The sequence below is a fragment of the Oncorhynchus nerka genome, linkage group LG9a (genome assembly GCF_034236695.1).
Source record: "Oncorhynchus nerka isolate Pitt River linkage group LG9a, Oner_Uvic_2.0, whole genome shotgun sequence".
Classification (NCBI taxonomy): Eukaryota; Metazoa; Chordata; class Actinopteri; order Salmoniformes; family Salmonidae; genus Oncorhynchus; species Oncorhynchus nerka.
The window spans coordinates 134,766-160,321 of NC_088404.1; the positions used below are offsets into that span (position 1 = coordinate 134,766).

At 45.0% G+C, this 25,556-nt stretch overlaps 1 protein-coding gene across 1 annotated transcript in view; it reads right to left on the reverse strand.

Annotated features, from left to right (window-relative positions):
- The window catches only part of vwf (von Willebrand factor), a 174,424-nt gene that overhangs the window by 69,488 nt on the left and 79,380 nt on the right, over positions 1-25,556 (reverse strand). Inside the window, 12 exon segments of the mRNA XM_065022171.1 lie at positions 1,552-1,654; positions 6,550-6,788; positions 7,122-7,463; positions 7,773-7,962; positions 10,071-10,309; positions 10,494-10,587; positions 14,753-14,836; positions 15,183-15,229; positions 17,264-17,428; positions 17,869-18,012; positions 22,154-22,297; positions 22,619-22,765. Of these exon segments, the coding sequence (XP_064878243.1) occupies positions 1,552-1,654; positions 6,550-6,788; positions 7,122-7,463; positions 7,773-7,962; positions 10,071-10,309; positions 10,494-10,587; positions 14,753-14,836; positions 15,183-15,229; positions 17,264-17,428; positions 17,869-18,012; positions 22,154-22,297; positions 22,619-22,765 (1,938 nt within the window).

A 25,556-nucleotide genomic window follows, 5' to 3' on the forward strand; every position in this document is an offset into this window, starting at 1 on the left:
ACCAGTAGCCCCTGTATATAGTCTCCACATTGACTCTGTACCATGACCCCCTGTATATAGTCTCGCTTTTGTTATTTTACTGCTGCTCTTTAACTACTTGTTACTTTTATTTCTTATTCTTATTTCTGTTTTTTAAACTGCATTGTTGGTTAGGGGCTTGTAAGTAAGCATTTCACTGTAAGGTCTACCTACAACTGTTGTATTCGCATGTGACTAATAAAATTTGATTTGATGTTACATACTTCTTAAATTTTTTTCATTAAAAAAAAGGTATGAAATTGTTGTTTCAATTGTTCACTCATGTTCCCTTTTTTTAATATTAGGTTTTGGTTGAAAATGGGAAAACATTCAGCATAAAAAATATGCAAAAACAGAGAAAATTACAAAGGGGCAAATACTTTTCCACAACACTGTATGTGTGTGTTATGATCAATGCAGGGTCGGTATGTATGTATGTATGTGTGTGTTATGATCAATGCAGGGTCGGTATGTATGTATGTATGTGTGTGTTATGATCAATGCAGGGTCGGTATGTATGTATGTATGTGTGTGTTATGATCAATGCAGGGTCAGTATGTATGTATGTGTGTGTTATGATCAATGCAGGGTCGGTATGTATGTGTGTGTTGTGATCAATGCAGGGTCGGTATGTATGTGTGTGTTGCCGTTATGATCAATGCAGGGTCGGTATGTATGTATGTATGTGTGTGTTATGATCAATGCAGGGTCGGTATGTATGTGTGTGTGTGTTATGATCAATGCAGGGTCGGTATGTATGTGTGTGTTACCGTTATGATCAATGTAGGGTCGGTATGTATGTGTGTGTTGCCGTTATGATCAATGCAGGGTTGGTATGTATGTGTGTGTTATGGTCAATGCAGGGTCGGTATGTATGTATGTATGTGTGTGTTATGATCAATGCAGGGTCGGTATGTATGTGTGTGTGTGTTATGATCAATGCAGGGTCGGTATGTATGTGTGTGTTACCGTTATGATCAATGTAGGGTCGGTATGTATGTGTGTGTTACCGTTATGATCAATGCAGGGTCGGTATGTTTGTGTGTGTGTGTTATGATCAATGCAGGGTCGGTATGTATGTTTGTGTTTGTTATGATCAATGCAGGGTCAGTATGTATGTGTGTGTTATGATCAATGCAGGGTCGGTATGTATGTGTGTGTGTGTTACCGTTATGATCAATGCAGGGTCGGTATGTATGTGTGTGTTACCGTTATGATCAATGTAGGGTCGGTATGTATGTGTGTGTTACCGTTATGATTAATGTAGGGTCGGTATGTATGTGTGTGTTGCCGTTATGATCAATGCAGGGTCAGTATGTATGTGTGTTTTACCTTTATGATCAATGCAGGGTCAGTATGTATGTGTGTTTTACCTTTATGATCAATGCAGGGTCGGTATGTATGTATGTGTGTGTTATGATCAATGCAGGGTCAGTATGTATGTGTGTGTTACCGTTATGATCAATGCAGGGTCGGTATGTATGTATGTGTGTGTTATGATCAATGCAGGGTCAGTATGTATGTGTGTTTTACCTTTATGATCAAAGCAGGGGCGAGCAGTGCAGTTGATACGTTGACGATCCAGACACGTACAAATCAGACACGTGTTCTCCTCTGGCACCCAGCTCTGTAGATACTACACAAAAACAGACACGTTTTACTATCCTTGTGGGGACCAATTTATTCCCATTCAAAATCCTATTTTTCCTAACCCCCAACACTAACCCCTAACACAGGGGTTCCAAAAGGTTTTTCCACATGACCCCATTTTGACATCTGAAAATCCTTATGACCCCAACCATGTAAAAAAAAACGATTATTTTTTATTTTTATTTATTTCACCTTTATTTAACCAGGTAGGCTGGTTGAGAACAAGTTCTCATTTGCAACTGCGACCTGGCCAAGATAAAGCATAGCAGTGTGAACAGACAACACAGAATTACACATGGAGTAAACAATTAACAAGTCAATAACACAGTAGAAAAGAAAAAAAGAAAAAAAAGTATTTATACATTGTGTGCAAAAGGCATGAGGAGGTAGGCGAATAATTACCATTTTTCAGATTAACACTGGAGTGATAAATGATCAGATGGTCATGTACAGGTAGAGATATTGGTGTGCAAAAGAGCAGAAAAGTAAATAAATACAAACAGTATGGGGATGAGGTAGGTAAATTGGGTGGGATATTTACCGATAGACTATGTACAGCTGCAGCGATCTGTTAGCTGCTCAGATAGCTGATGTTTGAAGTTGGTGAGGGAGATAAAAGTCTCCAACTTCAGCGATTTTTGCAATTCGTTCCAGTCACAGGCAGCAGAGAACTGGAACGAAAGGCGGCCAAATGAGGTGTTGGCTTTAGGGATGATCAGTGAGATACACCTGCTGGAGCGCGTGCTACGGGTGGGTGTTACCATCGTGACCAGTGAACTGAGATAAGGCGGAGCTTTATGGCGGAGCTCTATGTAATTAACAGCCAATTAACAGCCAATGTTTCCTTTTTCATTTGGGGCTATGGCAGTCAATTTCTGATTGTCTCTTATCTCACCACCACCAACAAGATGGGTGTGCTTGATGCATGTGGCATTGGAGCTTCTCAAAGTCTGTGGGCGTGGTCGACATTGAGTATCTCATCTCTGCTGTCACATCCAACCTGAATGGATGTTTGGTTTTAATGCAGACGAGAGCACTGAATCCAGCTTCATACAGATATGAGCTGGCGAAGGGTACAATGAGTTTTCATGCTTTTCGTGCTCGACATGTGAAATGTCCCTACCTGTCTAAATTGTCCTTGTTTTACTATCCTTGTGAGAACTCTGGTCCTACAAAGGATAGTAAAACCAAAAACATACACACATGTACTATAAATTCATTTTATGTGTGTTTGAAAGAACAGGAGCAGAAAATCGGAGACAGAGGGATGAGAAATGTGTAGGGTTTAGGGATAGGCCAAATGAATCCAAGATGGCTTAGCAGTACAGACGTTGTTTGTCATTCTCCCATGTAAATTTAGTTTTTTTTGTATTTTTTTTGTATTTCAGTACATTTTCAATCTCTTTTTCAATTTTAAAATGAAATATACCTTCTGGCAACCCGCCTCACTTACAGCCATCAGCAGCTAGCCATCGGAAGCTAAGCAGCTAATTAGCTACTAGCTACTTAGTCATTGTTAGACACTTCTAGCAGCCTTTACCTTTAGCACAGACACCAGCTGCTTTTATTGATAATGGATAATGGATAAAACTTGCCAGTCTGCACAACGCGTAATCAACCCTGAGCATACCGGACTCCACTACAACACCTGATTCCTGCCGTAAGCCCTGGACCATTACTCCTGATCATTGCAGCTAGTTAGCTGCTACCAAATGGCCCAGCCCCAAAGCTAGCCTTGAGCCAGGCCCATCTCCCAGCCTGATCAGTGGACCCTATGATCACTCATCTACACAGCTGATGCTTCGCGGACTCTTCACTAACACGACTAGAATCCACTACCACTGGATTCTTGCCGTAAGCTCTGGACTTTTGCATTGGATGATCGCTGCTAGCTTGCTGCTACCGAGTGGCTATAGTGGCTAATGCCCTTGTCCTGAAGCTAGCAACAGTTAGCCTCGAGCCAGGCGCATCTCCCGGCTAGCAAACAAAATTACTCCAGCTACATAGCTCTTTTGTCAACTGGCCTGGACCCTTTGACGAGACGGAGCAGCGCCGTTCCATCACGACTGGTCTGCTGACGTAATTCCACCCTAAACCGGCCTTTGCCAGACGTCGATGAAGATGCTTTTACTTGCCCTGGCCTGCTAACTTTTTTTGTACACCGTGTCTCCTGCTTGCTAGCGTGGTAACCTAGCAGCTTCCCTGTTTCATCTATTGCTGTTCACTGGACCCTATGATCACTTGGCTACATAGCTGATGCCTGCTGGACTGTTCATTAATCACTGTACTCCATTTAGTTTATTTTGTTTATCTGTCGGCCCCAGCCTCGAACTCAGACCCTGTGTGTAGTTAACTGACCCTCTCTGCCCATTCATTGCCATTTTACCTGTTGTTGTCTTACCTGTTGTTGTCTTAGCTAATCAACACCTGTGATTGCTTCATGCCTGTCACGTTCTGACCTTTATTTCCTTTGTTTTGTCTTTTTTTAGTATGGTCAGCGCGTGAGTTGGGGTGGGCAGTCTATGTTTTGTGTTTCTATGTTTTTCTATTTCTGTGTTTGGCCTGATATGGTTCTCAATCAGAGGCAGCTGTTTATCGTTGTCCCTGATTGAGAACCATATTTAGGTAGCTTGGGTTTCACTATTGGTTTGTGGGAGTTTGTTTCCTGTGTCAGTGTTTGTGCCACACAGGACTGTTTTGGTTTCGTTTATTTCACGTTATTGTTTATTTGTTTTGTATTTCATAGTGTTCAGGCTTTTCTTATTAAAATCGTGATGGACACCTACCACGCTGCGTTTTGGTCCGATCCCTGCTACACCTCCTCTTCAGACGAAGAGGAGGAAATCTGCCGTAACAATGCCTCGCTTTATGTCTCTCTCTAATGTCAGTATGTCTTGTATACTGTTGTTTAGGATAGTTATAATTGTTTTAGTTTACTGCGGAGTCCCACTCAACATGCCTCAGATACGACTTTTGCCCCACCTCTCACACATGCGGTGACCTCACCCAGCATAACTAGTTTGTCCAGAAATGCAACCTCTCTTATTGTCACTCAATGCCTAGGTTTACCTCCACTGTACCCGTGCCCTACCATACCCCTATCTGTACATTATGCCTTGAATCTATCCTACCACACCCAGAAATCTGCTCCTTTTATTCTCTGTCCCCAACGCACTAGACAATAAGTTCTTATAGCCTTTAGCCATACCCTTATCCTACTCCTCCTGTGTTAACTAACCTCCAGATGAGCTTCAATGCCATACAACTCTCCATCTGTGGCCTCCAACTGCTCTTAAATCATCCACCTCTGGCCTGCTCGCCTCCCTACCACTGAGGAAGTACAGTTCCCGCTCAGCCCAGTCAAAACTGTTCGCTGCTCTGGCCCCCCAATGGTGGAACAAACTCCCTCACGACGCCAGGACAGCGGAGTCAATCACCACCTTCCGGAGACACCTGAAACCCCACCTCTTTAAGGAATACCTAGGATAGGATGAAGTAATCCCTCACCACCCCCTTAAAAGATTTAGATGCACTACTGTTCCACTGGATGTCATAAGGTGAATGCACCAATTTGTAAGTCGCTCTGGATAAGAGCGTCTGCTAAATGACTTAAATGTAAATGTAAATGCAAGTAAAACTAAATGCATGCTCTTCAACCGATCGCTGCCCGCACCTGACCGTCCATCCAGCATCACTACTCTGGACAGTTCTGACTTAGAATATGTGGACAACTACAAATACCTAGGTGTCTGGTTAGACTGTAAACTCTCCTTCCAGACTCACATTAAGCATCTCTAATCAAAAATTAAATCTAGAATCGGCTTCATATTTCACAACAAAGCATACTTCTCTCATGCTGCCAAACATACCCTCGTAAAACTGACTATCCTACCGATCCTCGACTTCGGCGATGTCATTTACAAAATAGCCCCCAACACTCTACTCAGCAAATTGGATGCAGTCTATCACAGTGCCATCCGTTTAGTCACCAAAGCCCCATATACTACCCACCACTGCGACCTGTACGCTCTCGTTGGCTGGCCCTCGCTTCATGCTTGTCGCCAAACCCACTGGCTCCAGGTCATCTACAAGTCTCTGCTAGGTCAAGCCCCGCCTTATCTCAGCTCACTGGTCACCATAGCAGCATCCACCCGTAGCACGTGCTCCAGCAGGTATATCTCACTTGTCACCTCCAAAGCCAATTCTTACTTTACCGCCTTTCCTTCCAGTTCTCTGCTGCTAATGACTGGAACGAATTGCAAAAATCGCTGAAGCTGGAGACTCTTACCTCCCTCACTAACTTTAAGCATCAGCTATCTGAGCAGCTTAACGATCGCTGCATCTGTAAACAGCCCATCTGTAAACAGCCCATCTGTAAACAGCCCATCTGTAAACAGCCCATCTGTAAACAGCCCATCTGTAAACATCCCATCTGTAAACATCCCATCTGTAAACAGCCCATCTGTAAACAGCCCATCTGTAAACAGCCCATCTGTAAACAGCCCATCCAACTACCCCCTCCCCATATTGTTTATATTAACTTTTTGCTCTTTTGCACACACTGTATATAGACTTTTTCTACTGTATTATTGACTGTACGTTTGTTTATTCCATCTGTAACTCTGTGTTGTAGTTTGTGTCACACTGCTTTGCTTTATCTTGGCCAGGTCACAGCTGTAAATGAGAACTTGTTCTCAACTGGCCTTCCTGGTTAAATAAAGGTGACATTTTAAAAACTGGCACGTTGAGAGAAGCAGAGAGTCAGAGGGATGAGAAATGTGTAGGCCTCAGGGCGCCGCCAAACTGGCACGTTGATTTTATCTGCTTACACCTTTAGCTATGTGTGTGTGGGTGTGGTTATGTGGTTGTGTGTTGTCTCACCGGGTGTGTGTGTCCGTGCTGGTCGACACACTGGTTGCAGGCGTCAGGTGACACACACTCTCCCCCCAGCGGCACCGTGTTCCCTGGACAAAAACACCCTTCTGTTGGCTTGGTGATACACACACTCCCATTACCACTAAGAACCCCTGAGTTGCCAGGCGACAGGCCAATGCTGCTGCAGTCCTCCACGCACCCGGTCCGACATGCATCATACTCCATGGAGTTGGGGCACTGCATGGCTACACACAATAATAATCATATTAATCATAATGATCATATTTAATCATAATAAATAATCATAATCTTCATCATCATCAACAATAATCATACACAATATTAATAATAATTAATGATATTTATATCAAATAGTAATAATAATAGTAGTAGTAATAAAGGTTTTATTTGTAAAGTGCATTTCTCGCACCAAAGGTGCTACAACGTCAAAAAAACAAATTTTACTGTAGAGAACACTGATCCGAGACAGGAATCAAAGCTAAATACAGGTCTCTTCAGAACAAAACACACATATTTATATAGAGGTGTTGTCAGAACAGAACAGGACACAGACTTACGGCAAAGGTTTGTGCTTCTCCAGTGGACACAGAGTCCTCTCTGTCGGCAGAGATGTGTATAGGAGGAAATTACATCACAGACGTCTGTCTCCTGACATGCTTCCTTTTGGCAGCGCAAAATGAAAGGCATGATGGGAACATGTGTGTGACAGGAGGAGAACACCTCGGAGCGCAGCACCTCACACGCCCTCGACGCTCCGTACACACACACTGGGGCATGCCGCGGGACACACACACCGTCGCCGCTCGATACCATCCAATCGGAGACGAGAAGAGCTGAGTCAGAAGTCGAACTGCCATTCCTCAGAGAGAGATAATTAACCCTCTCCTCGCCACACCACCCTGACACACACAGAGAATAATATTATTTAATTACCATAGTGAATTGTATGTTTATGTGTCAATTAATCCCATAAGGGACGGGATGCCAATTGGCGAATTGACACAAAAAAAATGTCATAAATTTGTTCATTCATTAATTCATTCACACACATACACGCACGCACGCACGCACGCACACGCACACACACACACACACACACACACACACACACACACACACACACACACACACACACACACACACACACAAATGACTTCATTAATGTGTGTGTGTGTGTGTTTACTATGTGTTTATCTGTGAGTGTTTACCACAGACTCCAGAGGTGTGGTTGATAGTGGAGGAGGTGAGTGTGATGGTGAACTCGTTTTTCTGAGGGGTAAATGCCAGGATGTAGCCGTGTTCCACGGATCTCAGCTGAAACATCACTCCTCCATAACGCATCACCTCCACCAGACTGGAGCGGAATGGGAGGGAGACAGGGGCTCCATCTACTGTCACCTAGACACACACACACACAGTACACACACATAGTGCACACACTCAGAGTACACACACTCAGAGTACACACACTCAGAGTACAAACACAGTAATAGTACACACACACACATAGTACACACACTCATAGTAAACACACTTATAGTGCACACACTCAGAGTACACACACTCATAGTACACACACAGTAATAGTACACACACACTCATAGTACACACACTCAGTGTACACACACTCAGAGTACACACACTCATAGTACACACATAGTAATAGTACACACACACTCATAGTACACACACTCAGAGTACACACTCTCATAGTACACACACACATAGTACACACACTCAAAGTACACATTCTCATAGCACACACACTCATTGTACACATACTAATAGTACACACACTCATAGTACACATACTCATAGTACACATACTCATAGTACACACACTCAGTACACTTACTCATAGTACACACACTTAGTACACACACTCAGTACACATACTCATAGTACACACACTCAGTACACACACTCATAGTACACACACTCAGTACACACAATCTTAGTACACACACTCAGTACACATACTCATAGTACACACACTCAGAACACATACTCATAGTACACACACTCTTAGTACACACACTCTTAGTACACACACTCAGTACACACACTCAGTACACACACTCAGTGCACATTCTCATAGTACACATACTCAGAGTACACACACTCATAGTACACACAGTCAGTACACACACTCAGAGTACACCCCCAGTCATAGTACACACAGTCAGTACACACACTCAGTACACACACTCAGTGCACATTCTCATAGTACACATACTCATAGTACACACAGTCAGTACACATACTCAGAGTACACCCCCAGTCATAGTACACACAGTCAGTACACATACTCAGAGTACACCTCCAGTCATAGTACACACAGTCAGTACACATACTCAGAGTACACCCCCAGTCATAGTTCACACAGTCAGTACACATACTCAGAGTACACCCCCAGTCATAGAACACACAGTCAGTACACATACTCAGAGTACACCCCCAGTCATAGTACACACAGTCAGTACACATACTCAGAGTACACCCCCAGTCATAGTTCACACAGTCAGTACACATACTCAGAGTACACCCCCAGTCATAGTTCACACAGTCAGTACACATACTCAGAGTACACCCCCAGTCATAGTTCACACAGTCAGTACACATACTCAGAGTACACCCCCAGTCATAGTTCACACAGTCAGTACACATACTCAGAGTACACACACTCATAGTACACACAGTCAGTACACATACTCAGAGTACACCCCCAGTCATAGTTCACACAGTCAGTACACATACTCAGAGTACACCCCCAGTCATAGTTCACACAGTCAGTACACATACTCAGAGTACACCCCCAGTCATAGTTCACACAGTCAGTACACATACTCAGAGTACACACACTCATAGTACACACAGTCAGTACACATACTCAGAGTACACCCCCAGTCATAGTTCACACAGTCAGTACACATACTCAGAGTACACACACTCATAGTACACACAGTCAGTACACATACTCAGAGTACACCCCCAGTCATAGTTCACACAGTCAGTACACATACTCAGAGTACACCCCCAGTCATAGTTCACACAGTCAGTACACATACTCAGAGTACACCCCCAGTCATAGTTCACACAGTCAGTACACATACTCAGAGTACACACACTCATAGTACACACAGTCAGTACACATACTCAGAGTACACCCCCAGTCATAGTTCACACAGTCAGTACACATACTCAGAGTACACCCCCAGTCATAGTTCACACAGTCAGTACACATACTCAGAGTACACCCCCAGTCATAGTTCACACAGTCAGTACACATACTCAGAGTACACCCCCAGTCATAGTTCACAGTCAGTACACATACTCAGAGTACACCCCCAGTCATAGTTCACAGTCAGTACACATACTCAGAGTACACCCCCAGTCATAGTTCACACAGTCAGTACACATACTCAGAGTACACCCCCACTCATAGTACACACAGTCAGTACACATACTCAGAGTACACACAGTCAGTACACCCCCCTAGGTCCTACCGTCATATCGTCTTTCAGCAGTACAGTACTTTGCCCATGCGTAAATTCCATGACCTTCATGCAGACTTCGTTCTGATTGGATGACAATGGGCAGGTTCCGCTGTGCAGCGTGACCTCTGAACCTCCCGTGTCCCCGGCAACCGTCAGCAGGGTGTAGGAACATAGCCCCTCCCCTTCCAGCCTTAGAGCCACACCATCAAACCTCACCACATGGTTGGTGGAGCTACCCATACAGACACCTGGAGGGAGGGAGGGAGGGAGGGGTGTGTTACAGATGCGTGTGGGTGAGTGCATCTAATATGTGTGTGTATGTTTATTGTGAGTGGGCTTAATGTGTATGTGAGTGTGTTATAATGTGTGTGAGTGTGTGTTTGTGTCTGTGTGAGTGTGCTTAATGTGTGTGTACTTAGTGTTTGTACTAACAAGGGCAGTCCCAGTGGCAGCCACAGTTATCCTGAACTCTGAGAGGACTCATATGGTTACTGCAGGCTGGGGGCTCCAGTCGATCACAGTTCACCTGGATAATCGAATATAACATAATATACTCTTAATATACTATAATATACTGTACTATAATATAACATAACATAACATATACTATAATGTAATATACTATAATATATATATATATATATACTGAACGACTTGATTAGTGTAGTGTTAGCTAGCTACATAGTTGTCTTTGCTGTCTTCGTATCCAAGATAATTGTGTAGTTTAGAGTGTGTAGTTTTAGAGTGATTATCTTAATTTACCGAGGTTAGCTAGCCAGCTATTTGTCGTCCTTAACGTAGGAGACACTGCAACCGAATTGAACTTCCTCACTCAACAACCCTGTCGCATTTCACTTCACAGGTAGTATCACATTTTTCATTTCATTTCATTACAGTACAACGGCTTGATTTGTTTGATCGTAGCTAGCTACATAGCTAGCTACATAGCCGTCTTTGTATCAAAGATAATTGTGTAGTCTTGAGCGATTTCCTAGGTTAGCTAGCCAGCTATTGTCGTTCTTTTAACGCAACGTAACGCAATCAACACTGCTAGCTAGCCAGCTAGCCCCGAATAGCAGCACAGTAGCACAGTAGAAACTATTACACTCAACGGAATGACTTGATTAGTGTAGTGTCAACAACGCAGACACTGCCAGCTAGCCTACATAGTCAACAACGCAGCCTCTGCCAGCTAGCCTACTTCAGCAGTACTGTATCATTTTAATCATTTTAGTCAATAAGATTCTTGCTACGTAAGCTTAACTTTCTGAACACTCGAGACGTGTAGTCCACTTGTCATTCCAATCTCCTTTGCATTAGCGTAGCCTCTTGTGTAGCCTGTCAACTATGTGTCTGTCTATCCCTGTTCTCTCCTCTCTGCACAGACCATACAAACGCTCCACACCGCGTGGCCGCGGCCACCCTAATCTGGTGGTCCCAGCGCACGACCCACGTGGAGTTCCAGGTCTCCGGTAGCCTCTGGAACTGCCGATCTGCGGCCAACAAGGCAGAGTTCATCTCAGCCTATGCCTCCCTCCAGTCCCTCGACTTCTTGGCACTGACGGAAACATGGATCACCACAGACAACACTGCTACTCCTACTGCTCTCTCTTCGTCTGCCCACGTGTTCTCGCACACCCCGAGAGCTTCTGGTCAGCGGGGTGGTGGCACCGGGATCCTCATCTCTCCCAAGTGGTCATTCTCTTTCTCCCCTTACCCATCTGTCTATCGCCTCCTTTGAATTCCATGCTGTCACAGTTACCAGCCCTTTCAAGCTTAACATCCTTATCATTTATCGCCCTCCAGGTTCCCTCGGAGAGTTCATCAATGAGCTTGATGCCTTGATAAGCTCCTTTCCTGAGGACGGCTCACCTCTCACAGTTCTGGGCGACTTTAACCTCCCCACGTCTACCTTTGACTCATTCCTCTCTGCCTCCTTCTTTCCACTCCTCTCCTCTTTTGACCTCACCCTCTCACCTTCCCCCTACTCACAAGGCAGGAAATACGCTCGACCTCATCTTTACTAGATGCTGTTCTTCCACTAACCTCATTGCAACTCCCCTCCAAGTCTCCGACCACTACCTTGTATCCTTTTCCCTCTCGCTCTCATCCAACACTTCCCACACTGCCCCTACTCGGATGGTATCGCGCCGTCCCAACCTTCGCTCTCTCTCCCCGCTACTCTCTCCTCTTCCATCCTATCATCTCTTCCCTCTGCTCAAACCTTCTCCAACCTATCTCCTGATTCTGCCTCCTCAACCCTCCTCTCCTCCCTTTCTGCATCCTTTGTCTCTCTATGTCCCCTATCCTCCAGGCCGGCTCGGTCCTCCCTCCCGCTCCGTGGCTCGACGACTCATTGCGAGCTCACAGAACAGGGCTCCGGGCAGCCGAGCGGAAATGGAGGAAAACTCGCCTCCCTGCGGACCTGACATCCTTTCACTCCCTCCTCTCTACATTTTCCTCTTCTCTCTCTGCTGCTAAAGCCACTTTCTACCACTCTAAATTCCAAGCATCTGCCTCTAACCCTAGGAAGCTCTTTGCAACCTTCTCCACCCTCCTGAATCCTCATCCCCCTCCCCCTCCCTCTCTGCAGATGACTTCGTCAACCATTTTGAAAAGAAGGTCGACGACATCCGATCCTCGTTTGCTAAGTCAAACGACACCGCTGGTTCTGCTCACACTGCCCTACCCTGTGCTCTGACCTCTTTCTCCCTCTCTCTCCAGATGAAATCTCGCGTCTTGTGACGGCCGGCCGCCCAACAACCTGCCCGCTTGACCCTATCCCCTCCTCTCTTCTCCAGACCATTTCCGGAGACCTTCTCCCTTACCTCACCTCGCTCATCAACTCATCCCTGACCGCTGGCTACGTCCCTTCCGTCTTCAAGAGAGCGAGAGTTGCACCCCTTCTGAAAAAACCTACACTCGATCCCTCCGATGTCAACAACTACAGACCAGTATCCCTTCTTTCTTTTCTCTCCAAAACTCTTGAACGTGCCGTCCTTGGCCAGCTCTCCCGCTATCTCTCTCAGAATGACCTTCTTGATCCAAATCAGTCAGGTTTCAAGACTAGTCATTCAACTGAGACTGTTCTTCTCTGTATCACGGAGGCGCTCCGCACTGCTAAAGCTAACTCTCTCTCCTCTGCTCTCATCCTTCTAGACCTATCGGCTGCCTTCGATACTGTGAACCATCAGATCCTCCTCTCCACCCTCTCCGAGTTGGGCATCTCTGGCGCGGCCCACGCTTGGATTGCGTCCTACCTGACAGGTCGCTCCTACCAGGTGGCGTGGCGAGAATCCGTCTCCACACCACGTGCTCTCACCACTGGTGTCCCCCAGGGCTCTGTTCTAGGCCCTCTCCTATTCTCGCTATACACCAAGTCACTTGGCTCTGTCATAACCTCACATGGTCTCTCCTATCATTGCTATGCAGACGACACACAAATAATCTTCTCCTTTCCCCTTCTGATGACCAGGTGGCGAATCGCATCTCTGCATGTCTGGCAGACATATCAGTGTGGATGACGGATCACCACCTCAAGCTGAACCTCGGCAAGACGGAGCTGCTCTTCCTCCCGGGAAGGACTGCCCGTTCCATGATCTCGCCATCACGGTTGACAACTCCATTGTGTCCTCCTCCCAGAGCGCTAAGAACCTTGGCGTGATCCTGGACAACACCCTGTCGTTCTCAACTAACATCAAGGCGGTGGCCCGTTCCTGTAGGTTCATGCTCTACAACATCCGCAGAGTACGACCCTGCCTCACACAGGAAGCGGCGCAGGTCCTAATCCAGGCACTTGTCATCTCCCGTCTGGATTACTGCAACTCGCTGTTGGCTGGGCTCCCTGCCTGTGCCATTAAACCCTACAACTCATCCAGAACGCCGCAGCCCGTCTGGTGTTCAACCTTCCCAAGTTCTCTCACGTCACCCCGCTCCTCCGCTCTCTCCACTGGCTTCCAGTTGAAGCTCGCATCCGCTACAAGACCATGGTGCTTGCCTACGGAGCTGTGAGGGGAATGGCACCTCAGTACCTCCAGGCTCTGATCAGGCCCTACACCCAAACAAGGGCACTGCGTTCATCCACCTCTGGCCTGCTCGCCTCCCTACCACTGAGGAAGTACAGTTCCCGCTCAGCCCAGTCAAAACTGTTCGCTGCTCTGGCCCCCAATGGTGGAACAAACTCCCTCACGACGCCAGGACAGCGGAGTCAATCACCACCTTCCGGAGACACCTGAAACCCCACCTCTTTAAGGAATACCTAGGATAGGATGAAGTAATCCCCCCTTAAAAGATTTAGATGCACTACTGTTCCACTGGATGTCATAAGGTGAATGCACCAATTTGTAAGTCGCTCTGGATAAGAGCGTCTGCTAAATGACTTAAATGTAAATGTAAATGTAATAATATACAGTATTTTAATATACCATAACGTAATATAATAAAATACAATAGACTTTAATATACTATAATGTAATATACTATAATATACAGTACTTTAATACTATAATATAATATACTTTATTATACTATAATGTAATATAATGAAATACAATAGACTTTCATATACTATAATGTAATATACTATAATATAACATAACATGCTTGAATATACTAAAATATATTATATACAATGGTATAATGTAATATACTATAATATATTAGGCTGGCGGCTCCAGACGATCACAGTTCACCTTGTGGCTCTGAACAGTCACGGCTCCGCTTGGGTGGCACAGCACCGAATGACATCTGTCAGGAAGCAGCCACGACTCACCAGGCTACACACAAAGTTAGTGCTGAATATTCAGACTGGTCAAGGAAAACAATAGTTAAAGTAACTGTCCAATGAAAATCGCACTTTTAAAAGTTCGTATTCTCTTATTCAAATAATATATTTGAGGTACGCTACGCACACACACCACTCCAACATGTGTATGAAATGCTGCTTTTCACCTTGCTTAATTACATTTTTTTGGAAGGAACACTATTTTACTCATATTGAAAGTAATTATAGATCATACTTCATACAAATATGGAAACACTGGGCAGTTAATTTAATTCAGTAGTTCAGTAGTTAAATGATGGTTGTCACATCAACACATCAGCAAGTCAACACACACTCACCTTCCTCTCGTTCCCATCATCATCGACACACACTCCAGGAGGACCAGCTGAGGAAGAATACACATCATCACAATCTTCATAATCATCACTTTCATCATCACTAAAATCATCATCATTACCATCACCATCATCATCATCATCATCATCACTAAAATCATCATCATTACCATCATAATCATCATCACCAAAATCATCATCATTACCATCACCATCATCATCATCATCATCATCATCATCATCCAAAATCATCATCATTACCATCATCATCATCATCACCAAAATCATCATCATCACCAAAATCATCATCATTACCATCATCATCATCATCATCATCATCACCAAAATCATCATCATTACCATCATAATCATCATCACCAAAATCATCATCATTACCATCATCATCATCACCAAAATCATCATCACCACCATCATCATCAACATCATCATCACCACCACCATCCCCATCACCATCATCACCACCATCATCAACACCATCATCACCATCATCACCCTGATGCCTTGAGATGGATGAAATCATACCTTGAAGGCAGAACTCAGTGTGTCAGAGTGAGCAATGAGCTGTCGCCCACTCGTAGCTATGATGTGGGCGTGCCCCAAGGGTCAATACTGGGGCCCCTCCTGTTCAGCCTGTACATTAATGATCTGCCTTCTGTCTGTACTGGGTCTGAAGTTCAAATGTATGCAGATGATACAGTGATATATGTGCATGCAAAGAGCAAACAACAAGCTGCACAAGAACTCACTACTGTAATGGTCCAGGTTACAAAGTGGCTCAGTGACTCGTGTTTGCATCTCAATGTGAAAAAAACTGTTTGCGTGTTCTTCACAAAGAGGGCAACAGATGCTACTGAGCCAGATGTCTATGTGTCAGGGGAGAAGCTCCAGGTGGTATCCGATTTTAAGTACCTTGGCATCATACTTGATTCCAACCTCTCTTTTAAAAAGCATGTGAAAAAGGTAATTCAAATAACCAAATTCAACCTAGCTAATTTCCGATTTATACGAAATTGTTTGACTACAGAGGTAGCAAAACTGTACTTCAATTCTATGATACTCCCCACTTAACATACTGCTTGACTAGTTGGGCCCAAGCTTGCTGTACAACATTAAAACCTATTCAGTCTGTCTACAAACAGGCTCTCAAAGTGCTTGATAGGAAGCCCAATAGCCATCATCATTGTCACATCCTTAGAAAGCATGAGCTCTTGAGTTGGGAAAATCTTGTGCAATACACCGACGCATGTCTTGTATTCAAGATCCTTAATGGCCTGGCTCCCCCTCCACTCAATATTTTTGTTAAACAGAAATCCCAGACATATGGCAGCAGATCCACAAGGTCTGCCATGAGAGGTGACTGTATAGTTCCCCTAAGGAAAAGCACCTTTAGTAAATCTGCATTCTCTGTGAGCTTCCCATGTCTGGAATACACTGCCATCAGACACACATAACTGCACCACATATCACACTTTCACAAAATGCTTGAAGACCTGGCTAAAGGTCAATCAGATTTGTGAACATGGTCCCTAGCTGTGTGTTGCCGCTTTCCATGTTGTCTGTTGTCTGTAGCTTGTGAGGTGTGGAAACACTTTGTTGCTTTTATGAATTTTGTTTTGCTGCTTTTTGTTCTATGTTGCTCTGTCTGTATGCTATGTCTTGCTTGTCCTATGTTGCTATGTCTTGCTTGTTCTATGGTGCTATTGTCTATATTGTAATTGTTTTTAATAACCTGCCCAGGGACTGCGGTTGAAAATTAGCCGGCTGGCTAAAACCGGCACTTTTACTGAAACGTTGATTAATGTGCACTGTCCCTGTAAAAATAAAAAATAAACTCAAACTCAATTATCACCACCATCATCATCAATTCAATTACCACTATCATCATCATCATCATCTTCATCAATATCATCAGCATCACCATCATCACCAGCATCATCATCTTCATCAATATCATCAGCATCACCATCATCACAATCACCATCACAATTGTCATCATCTTCATCTTCATCAATATCATCATCATTATCATAATCTCTCCAGGTAGCTCTGGTCCAGTACTATACCTCTACAGAGTTTGTCTGTGTAGCTCTTGTCCAGTGTTAACAGCATCATCAGCTCCTCCATGCTGTTAAGGTGGAGTGTGTTGTCCTGGTCGCCATGGGAACCAAGCAGGCTCAGTTCAGCTCTGTCGTAACCGGGCCCGATGCCGATGGGGAAAACTGACACGCCTGTTGGCAGAGTTATGATGTCTATCACTGACCTGCTGCCATCCTTATGATGTTACCCACTCTGCCCCCACTAGATGGAGAGATGGATGTTTGGACAGCAAATCGCAAATCACATACTTATGATGTCAGTACTAATATGCTGCCCTCCTTATGATGTCACTACTAACATGCTGCCCTCCTTATGATGTCACTACTAACATGCTTCCCTCCTTATGATGTCACCACTAACCTGTGGTCCTCCTTATGATGTCACCACTAACTTCCTGCCCTCCTTATGATGTCACCACTAACCTGTGGTCCTCATTATGATGTCACCACTAACCTGTCCTTGTTATGATGTCACCACTAAACTCCTGCCCTCCTTAGGATGTCACCACTAACCTCCTGCCCTCCTCATGTCACCTCTAACCTGTGGTCCTCCTTCTGATGTCATCACTAACCTGCGGTCAGCGCCTCGTTAGTTGCCTCCTGTAGTTGGTCAGTCGACCTGTCAATCACCAGCATAACCACCACCTTGGCCACACCCACTCTGCCCCCACTAGACGGAGAGATGGATGTTTGGACAGCAAATCGCAACGCAGCACCTGATCACAGAGAAAGAGAGACCATCAGAGTGTTACCCAGCGCAATGTGTGTGCGTTACCGAGCGCAATGTGTGTGCATTACCCAGTGTGATGTGTGTATGTTATCCTGTACGGTGCGTGTTACCCAGCACAGTGTGTGTGCATTACCCAGTGTGATGTGTGTATGTTATCCTGTACGGTGCGTGTTACCCAGCACAGTGTGTGTGCATTACCCAGTGTGATGTGTGTATGTTATCCTGTACGGTGCGTGTTACCCAGCACAGTGTGTGTGCATTACCCAGTGTGATGTGTGTATGTTATCCTGTACGGTGCGTGTTACCCAGCACAGTGTGTGTGCATTACCCAGTGTGATGTGTGTATGTTATCCTGTACGGTGCGTGTTACCCAGCACAGTGTGTGTGCATTACCCAGTGTGATGTGTGTATGTTATCCTGTACGGTGCGTGTTACCCAGCACAGTGTGTGTGCATTACCCAGTGTGATGTGTGTATGTTATCCTGTACGGTGCGTGTTACCCAGCACAGTGTGTGTGCATTACCCAGTGTGATGTGTGTATGTTATCCTGTACGGTGCGTGTTACCCAGCACAGTGTGTGTGCATTACCCAGTGTGATGTGTGTATGTTATCCTGTACGGTGCGTGTTACCCAGCACAGTGTGTGTGCATTACCCAGTGTGATGTGTGTGTGTTACCCAGCACAGTGTGTGTTACCTGGCATGGTCTGTTTACTGTGTTGGCAGATTGTTTTAATCTTTAGCAGTCATTTATGCTGTCTCTGGGACAGGACTATCAGTTTCAGAAAGAGAAAACAATGTCAAATTGTCATGGACCTGTCAGCAGAACTTGTGAATTCAACCGCAATATAATGGACTGCCCGTCTTCCAGAAAGACAACCATCTCTGCACTCCACCAATCTGGCCTTTATGGTAAAGTGGTCAGATGGAAGCCACTCCTCAGTAAAAGGCACATGACAGTTGCTTGGACTCTCAGACCATGAGAAACAAGATTCTCTGGTTTGGTGAAACCAAGATTAAAGTATTTGGCCTGAATGCCAAACGTCCCAGCTGGAGGAAACCTGGTACCATCTCAACGGTGAAGCATGGTGATGGCAACATCATGCTGTGGAGATGTTTTTCAGAGGCAGGGACTGGGAGACTAGTCAGGATCGAAGGAAAGCGAAGGAAAGACAAACAGAGCAAAGTACAGAGAAGTCTTTGATGAAAACCTGCTCCAGAGTGCTCAGGACCTCAGACTGGGGTGAAGGTTCACCTTCCAACAGGACAACAACCGTAAGCACACAGCCAAGACAATGCAGGAGTGGCTTCGGGACAAGTCTCTGAATGTCCTTGTGTGACCCAGCCAGAGCCTGGACTTGATCCCGATCAAACATCTCTGGAGAGACCTGAAAACACTCCCCTTCCAACCTGACAGAGCATGAAAGGATCTGCAGAGAAGAATGTGAGAAAATCCCAAGTGTGCTTGTAGCATAATACCCAAGAAGACTTGAGGCTGTAATTGCTGCCTACGTTGCTTCAACAAAAGCACTGAATAAAGTGTATGAATACTTTTGTAAATGCGATATCTCCGTTTTTATTTATTTTTACATTTGCAAAAATGTTAAACCTGTTTTAGTTTTGTCATTATAAGGTATTGTGTGTAGATTGATGAGGGAAGAAAAACATTTAAACAATTTCAGAATTAGGCCGCAACGTAACACAATGTGTAAAAAGTCAAAGGGTCTGAATACTTTCCGAATGCACTACTTCAATGTAAAATATCAACTGTTCATCCATTAAATATGACTGTATATTAAAAATCAAATCAAAGTTTATTACCTTAGAGTGAAATGGCTCTAACCGTGCTGCCTATGGGATTGCAAAACTTGAAATACATATAGCCTATCTATTTACTAGGCTACTAGTTTGTTATATGGCTCCTGGATTTTGGATTTTGTACGCCAATATGGATTTTCAGTTAGATAGTCCACATGTTCAGTGGCAGCTCCACAGGGTTTCCCCCTCCAAGGGTTTTTCAGTTAGATAGTCCACATGTTCAGTGGCAGCTCCACAGGGTTTCTCCCTCCAAGAGTTTTTCAGTTAGATAGTCCACATGTTCAGTGGCAGCTCCACAGGGTTTCCCCCTCCAAGGGTTTTTCAGTTAGATAGTCCACATGTTCAGTGGTAGCTCCACAGGGTTCCCCCTCTAAGGGATTTTCAGTTAGATAGTCCACATGTTCAGTGGTAGCTCCACAGGGTTTCCCCCTCCAAGGGATTTTCAGTTGGATCTGTTTAGCTATATTAGCAGGCTGGCATTATTAATTATTTATTTTATTTCACCTTTATTTAACCAGATAGGCTAGGTAGACAGAGGTAGACTTACTCATGTTATTTACATTGGAGCTGATAGTGCAGGGTGAGCTGCATAAAGTGGTCTTCCTACTATTGCACACCGCCTCAGTGCTAACACTGTAACTCTGGTTTATAGGCGCATGATTACTGCTTACAATAGCTGTAGGATAAACAGATGTATTCGGTGCAATTAAGGGTACATAAATTAAATTAGTTACATTGTGTTTGCCAATGCCCCTAAGATCATGTACAAATATACAAGTATTTTACACCATTTTAAAGATACACGTCTTGTTAATCCCACCGCAGTGTCCGATTTCAAATAGGCTTTACGGCGAAAGCACCACAAATGATTATGTTAGGTCACCGCCAAGTCACAGAAATACACAGTTGTTTTTCCAGCCAAAGAGAGGAGTCACAAAAATCTGAAATAGAGATAACATTAATCACTAACCTTTGATAATCTTTATCAGATGACACTCATAGGACTTCATGTTACACAATACATGTATGTTTTGTTCGGTAAAGTTCATATTTATATCAAACAATCTCAGTATACATTGGCGCGTTATGTTCAGTAGTTCCAAAAACATCCAGTGATTTTGTAGACACCCACATCAATTTACAGAAATACTCATAATAAACGTTGATCAAAGATACAAGTGTTATACATGGAATTCTAGATCCACTTCTCCTTAATGCAACCGCTGTCAGTTCCGGGCTCAATATCTCCATAGAGTCCCCTGTTGCCAAAGGACGCCTTCTTAGACTTCCACGGCGAGTGACGTAACTCCATGGCTGGTTGGTTGGGTCAAGAACAGGTCCGTTCTCCAGGGAAGAGGGGAGACCCCTTCGGGGATGAAACCCTGCCTAGCACCGGGAAGTCGGCTGTGGAAAGCCACCACAACGGTGAAACTTCCACCAGACCAGAGCGGCGTCCGGCTACTGGAGTGGAAGTAAAATAAAAAGAAGGTGGGCATGGGTTCCCCAGTAGCTTTTGTAGGTTTGTTACTTGCTTGCTAAAAGTAGCTACTTCGCTCCTGTATTCCTCCCCAAGCAAACAGTTGCTACATTGAAAATCAGCGTGGTCCACATTGTCCCTGAACAAAGCAAAGTAAACACAGTTCCTGCAAGGTTGGAAACATTCAATAGTGGCCTCTATCTGAGACCGCCGAGCCAGCTAGGCTAGCTGGGCTTTCGCGTCTCTCCCCCTATACAGAATCTGTCAGGATCCCGGGACAGACAGCAGCGCTCACAGCAATTAGCCCAACAGAGCCTCAGGTTCCAAAATAAAATAAAAAGTATATAAAACACTGTCAGCTGTTAAACCGAGGTCATTAGTTCAGGTTTCAGCGTTCGACAGTGCTCAACAACAACAAACATACGTTGCGCTCTGATGACGTAGGGATTGTGTGTGTGCGTATTACCCAGTGGTGTGTGTGTGTGTGTGTGCGTATTACCCAGTGGTGTGTGTGTGTGCGTGTGTATTACCCAGTGGTGTGTGTGTGTGTGTGCGTATTACCCAGTGGTGTGTGTGTGTGCGTGTGTATTACCCAGTGGTGTGTGTGTGTGTGTGCGTATTACCCAGTGGTGTGTGTGTGTGTGCGTGTGTATTACCCAGTGGCATGCGTATTACCCAGTGGTGTGTGTATTACCCCGTGGTGTGTGTGTGTGTGTGTGTGTGTGTGTGTGTGTGTGTGTGTGTATTACTCAATGGTATGCGTATTACCCAATGGTGTGTGTATTACCCTATGGTGTGTGTGTGTGTGTGTTTGTGTGTGTGTGTGTGTATTACCCAGTGCGGTGTGTGTGTGTGTCGGACTGGTCAGCTGGTCCACCAGGGTCAGCAGGTGTGTCCTGTCCTGCTCCTCTCTCCAGGCCACGCCCACACTACTGGTCTCTCCGTATGTAACCACACCCACCTGAGTCTCGTTCCGACCTGAAAACACATCACCCGGAGAATTATATTTCCAGTCTCTTACAGACCATCGTTCTCTGCCTTCAGCAATGTGTTATTTTACTTTATGTTACTTTTTGATGTTAACGTTGAGTAGTTCAGTAAGAGCTATGTTGTGATTGGATGGTTCAGTAAGAGCTGTGTTGGGATTGGGTGGTTCAGTGAGATTTGTGTTGTGATTGGGTGGTTCAGTGAGATCTTGCGGCGCAAAGTAGCTACTTTTAGAACCACCCAATCAGAACACAGATCTTACTAGTAAGGTGGTTCAGTGAAAACTGTGTTCTAATTGGCCAACAGGCGTACCGATATCAGCGCTGTTGATGAAGGCTTTGACAAACGTCTTCATGTCCTCAAATTCTGTCCCGCCCTCTGGCTGCCCGTCAGTCTCTGGCCCCGCCCTATTCCCGCCTCTCAGCAGGAACAGGACATCCATCGGCTTCCTGCATGGCACTGGGTCAGAGGTCACAGGATATCAACCAATCACAGAGTAGTAGGGGAATTCACCAGACCTCATCTATATTCACAAATGTGGGTGTGGTGTGTGGGTGTATCAAATCTAATTTTATTTGTCACATGCGCCTAATACAACTTACCGTGAAATTCTTATGTACAATCCCTTAACCAACAAAGCAGTTTTAAGAAAGATAAGTATTAAGAAAAATATGTACTAAATAAACTAAAGAGTCAATGTGTCAATGTGCAGGGGTACAGGTTAGTCAAATCAAATGTATTTATATAGCCCTTTGTACATGAGCTGATATCTCAAAGTGCTGTACAGAAACCCAGCCTAAAACCCCAAACAGCAAGCAATGCAGGTGTAGAAGCACGGTGGCTAGGAAAAACTCCCTAGAAAGGCCAAAACCTAGGAAGTGAGGTGATTGAGGTAATATGTACTGTACATGTAGGTAGGGTTAAAGTGACTACGTATAGATAATAAACAGCAGTAGCAGCAGTGTAAAAAAAGGGGGGGATCAATGCAAATAGTCTAGTCTGCCAGTCTTAAGAAGCCTTCTTAGCTGTTCAGCAGTCTTCAGAGAGAACAGATATGACCGGGAGTCTTTGGATTTTAGGCCTTCTTTTGACACCTCCTGGTATAGAGGTCCTGGATGGCAGGAAGCTTGGCCTCAGTGATGTAGTGGACCATATGGACTACCCTCTGTAACGTCTTGCAGTTGCCATTCCAGGTGGTGATTCAACCAGTTAGGGTGCCTCAATGGTGCAGCTGTTTAACTTTTTGAGAATCTGAGGACCCATGCCAAATCTTTTCAGTCTTTTGAGGGGAACACCATTGTTTGACACCTCCTGGTGTTTGAACCATGAGGTCCTGGTGATGTGGCAGGAAGCTCTCAATTGGCCTACAGCCCCATGAGAATGTAGTGTAGTCCACGATCATCTGGACTTGACAAGTTGAGGGAGATGTTGTTGTCCTGGAACCACACTGCCAGGTCTCTGATCTCCTTAGGCTGTCTCAGTTGTCGGTGATCAGGCCTACCACCCAGTTGTCTGCAAACTTAATGATGGTTTTCAACCAGTCATGGGTGAACAAGGATACAGGAAGGGACTAAGCACACACGCCTGAGGAGCCATAATTTTGAGTATCAGTGTTGCGGATGGGTTGTTGTCTACCCTCACCACCTGGGTGTGGCCCATCAGGAAATCCTGAATCAAGTTGCAGAAGGAGGTGTTTAGTCCCAGGGTCCTTAGCATAGTGATCAGCTTTGAGGGCATTATGTTGTTTAACTCTGATCTGTAGCATTCTCAAGTAGGTGTTCCTTTTGTGCAGGTGGGACAGAGCAGTGTTGAGTGCAATAGAGATTGCGTAATCTGTGGATCTGTTGGTGCGGTATGCAAATTGAGTGGCTCTAGGGTTTCTGGGATGATGGTGTTGATGTGAACCATGACCAACCTTTCAAAGCACTTCATGGCTACAGACTACGGGTTGGTAGTCATTTAGGAAGGTTACCTTGGTGTTCTTGGGCACAGGAACCATGGTGAAACATGTAGCTATTACAATCTTGATCAGGTTGAACATTTCAGTGAAGACACTTACCAGTTGGTCAGCGCATGCTCTGAGAATACGCCCTGGGAATCCGCCTAGCCCTGTGGCCTTGTGAATGTTGACCTGTTTAAAGGGCTTACTCACATCGGCTACGGCGAGCTTGATCACACCGTCGTCCAGAACAGCTGGTGCTCTCAAGTGTGCTTCAGTTTTCGAAGCGTACATAGAAGTAGTTTAACTCGTCTGGTAGGCTCGTGTCACTGGGCAGCTCATGGCTGGGATTCCCTTTATAGTCCGTAATAGTTTGCAAGTCCTGCCAGATCTGATGAGCATCGGTGTAGTAGGATTCAATCTTAGTCCTGTATTTACGCTTTTCCTGTTTGATGGTTCGTCTGAGGGTATAGTAGGATTTCTTGCAAGCGTCCGAGTTAGAGAGCAGGTAGCTGACAAGTGGTGGGGGTGTAGAAACTATTTGCCAATCTTCCAGTTTTTGCTATGATGCTCCTATACTGCCCATGTCTGACTGATGGAAGTGGGGAGAACAGGTCAAGGCTCAGATGACTGACGTCCCTGATGACCTTATTGTCTTTCCTGCGACACCTGGAGTTGTAGGTGTCCTGGAGGGCAAGCAGTGAACACCCAGTGGTGTGTTTGGCTGAGTGTACCACCCTCTGTAGAGACTTGAGGTCAGTGGAATTGGAGTTACTATACCAGGCTGTGATGTTCTTGATGGTGCTTCTGTAGAACATTGTGAGGGCCCACGGGGAAAGGCCTAATTTCTTCAGCCTCAGGTTGAAAAGTAATTGTCGTGCCTTCTTCCCCACAGTGTCCATGTAGTGTGGTTTGACTATTTCAGCTCTTTTGCGATGTGTACACCTTGGAGACGCGTAGTTTAGCATAAATAGACAGCTACGAAAAATATAATTGAAAACTCTCCTGGTAAATAGAGTTGTTTACATGGAAAAGCCAATGGGGTGTATTTTATCCATGTTCGGCCACGAATCCGAGAAACCTTGAATCTTAGAGTTGTTCAGGTAGATAGGATATTCTGGAACGAAGCTCCTCCAGTTTGTTTTCTAGTGACTGTACGTCAATAGAACAGAGGACAATAGTGGTCTAGATGCTTTCCAATGTAGTCTAGTCATGTTGCCACCTCGCTTTCCTCGCTTTGGCCGCCACTTCTTATTTAGAAGGATCAGGGCCTGTCTAGGGGTAGAGCTGCCGACTCGTTGAAGTAGAATT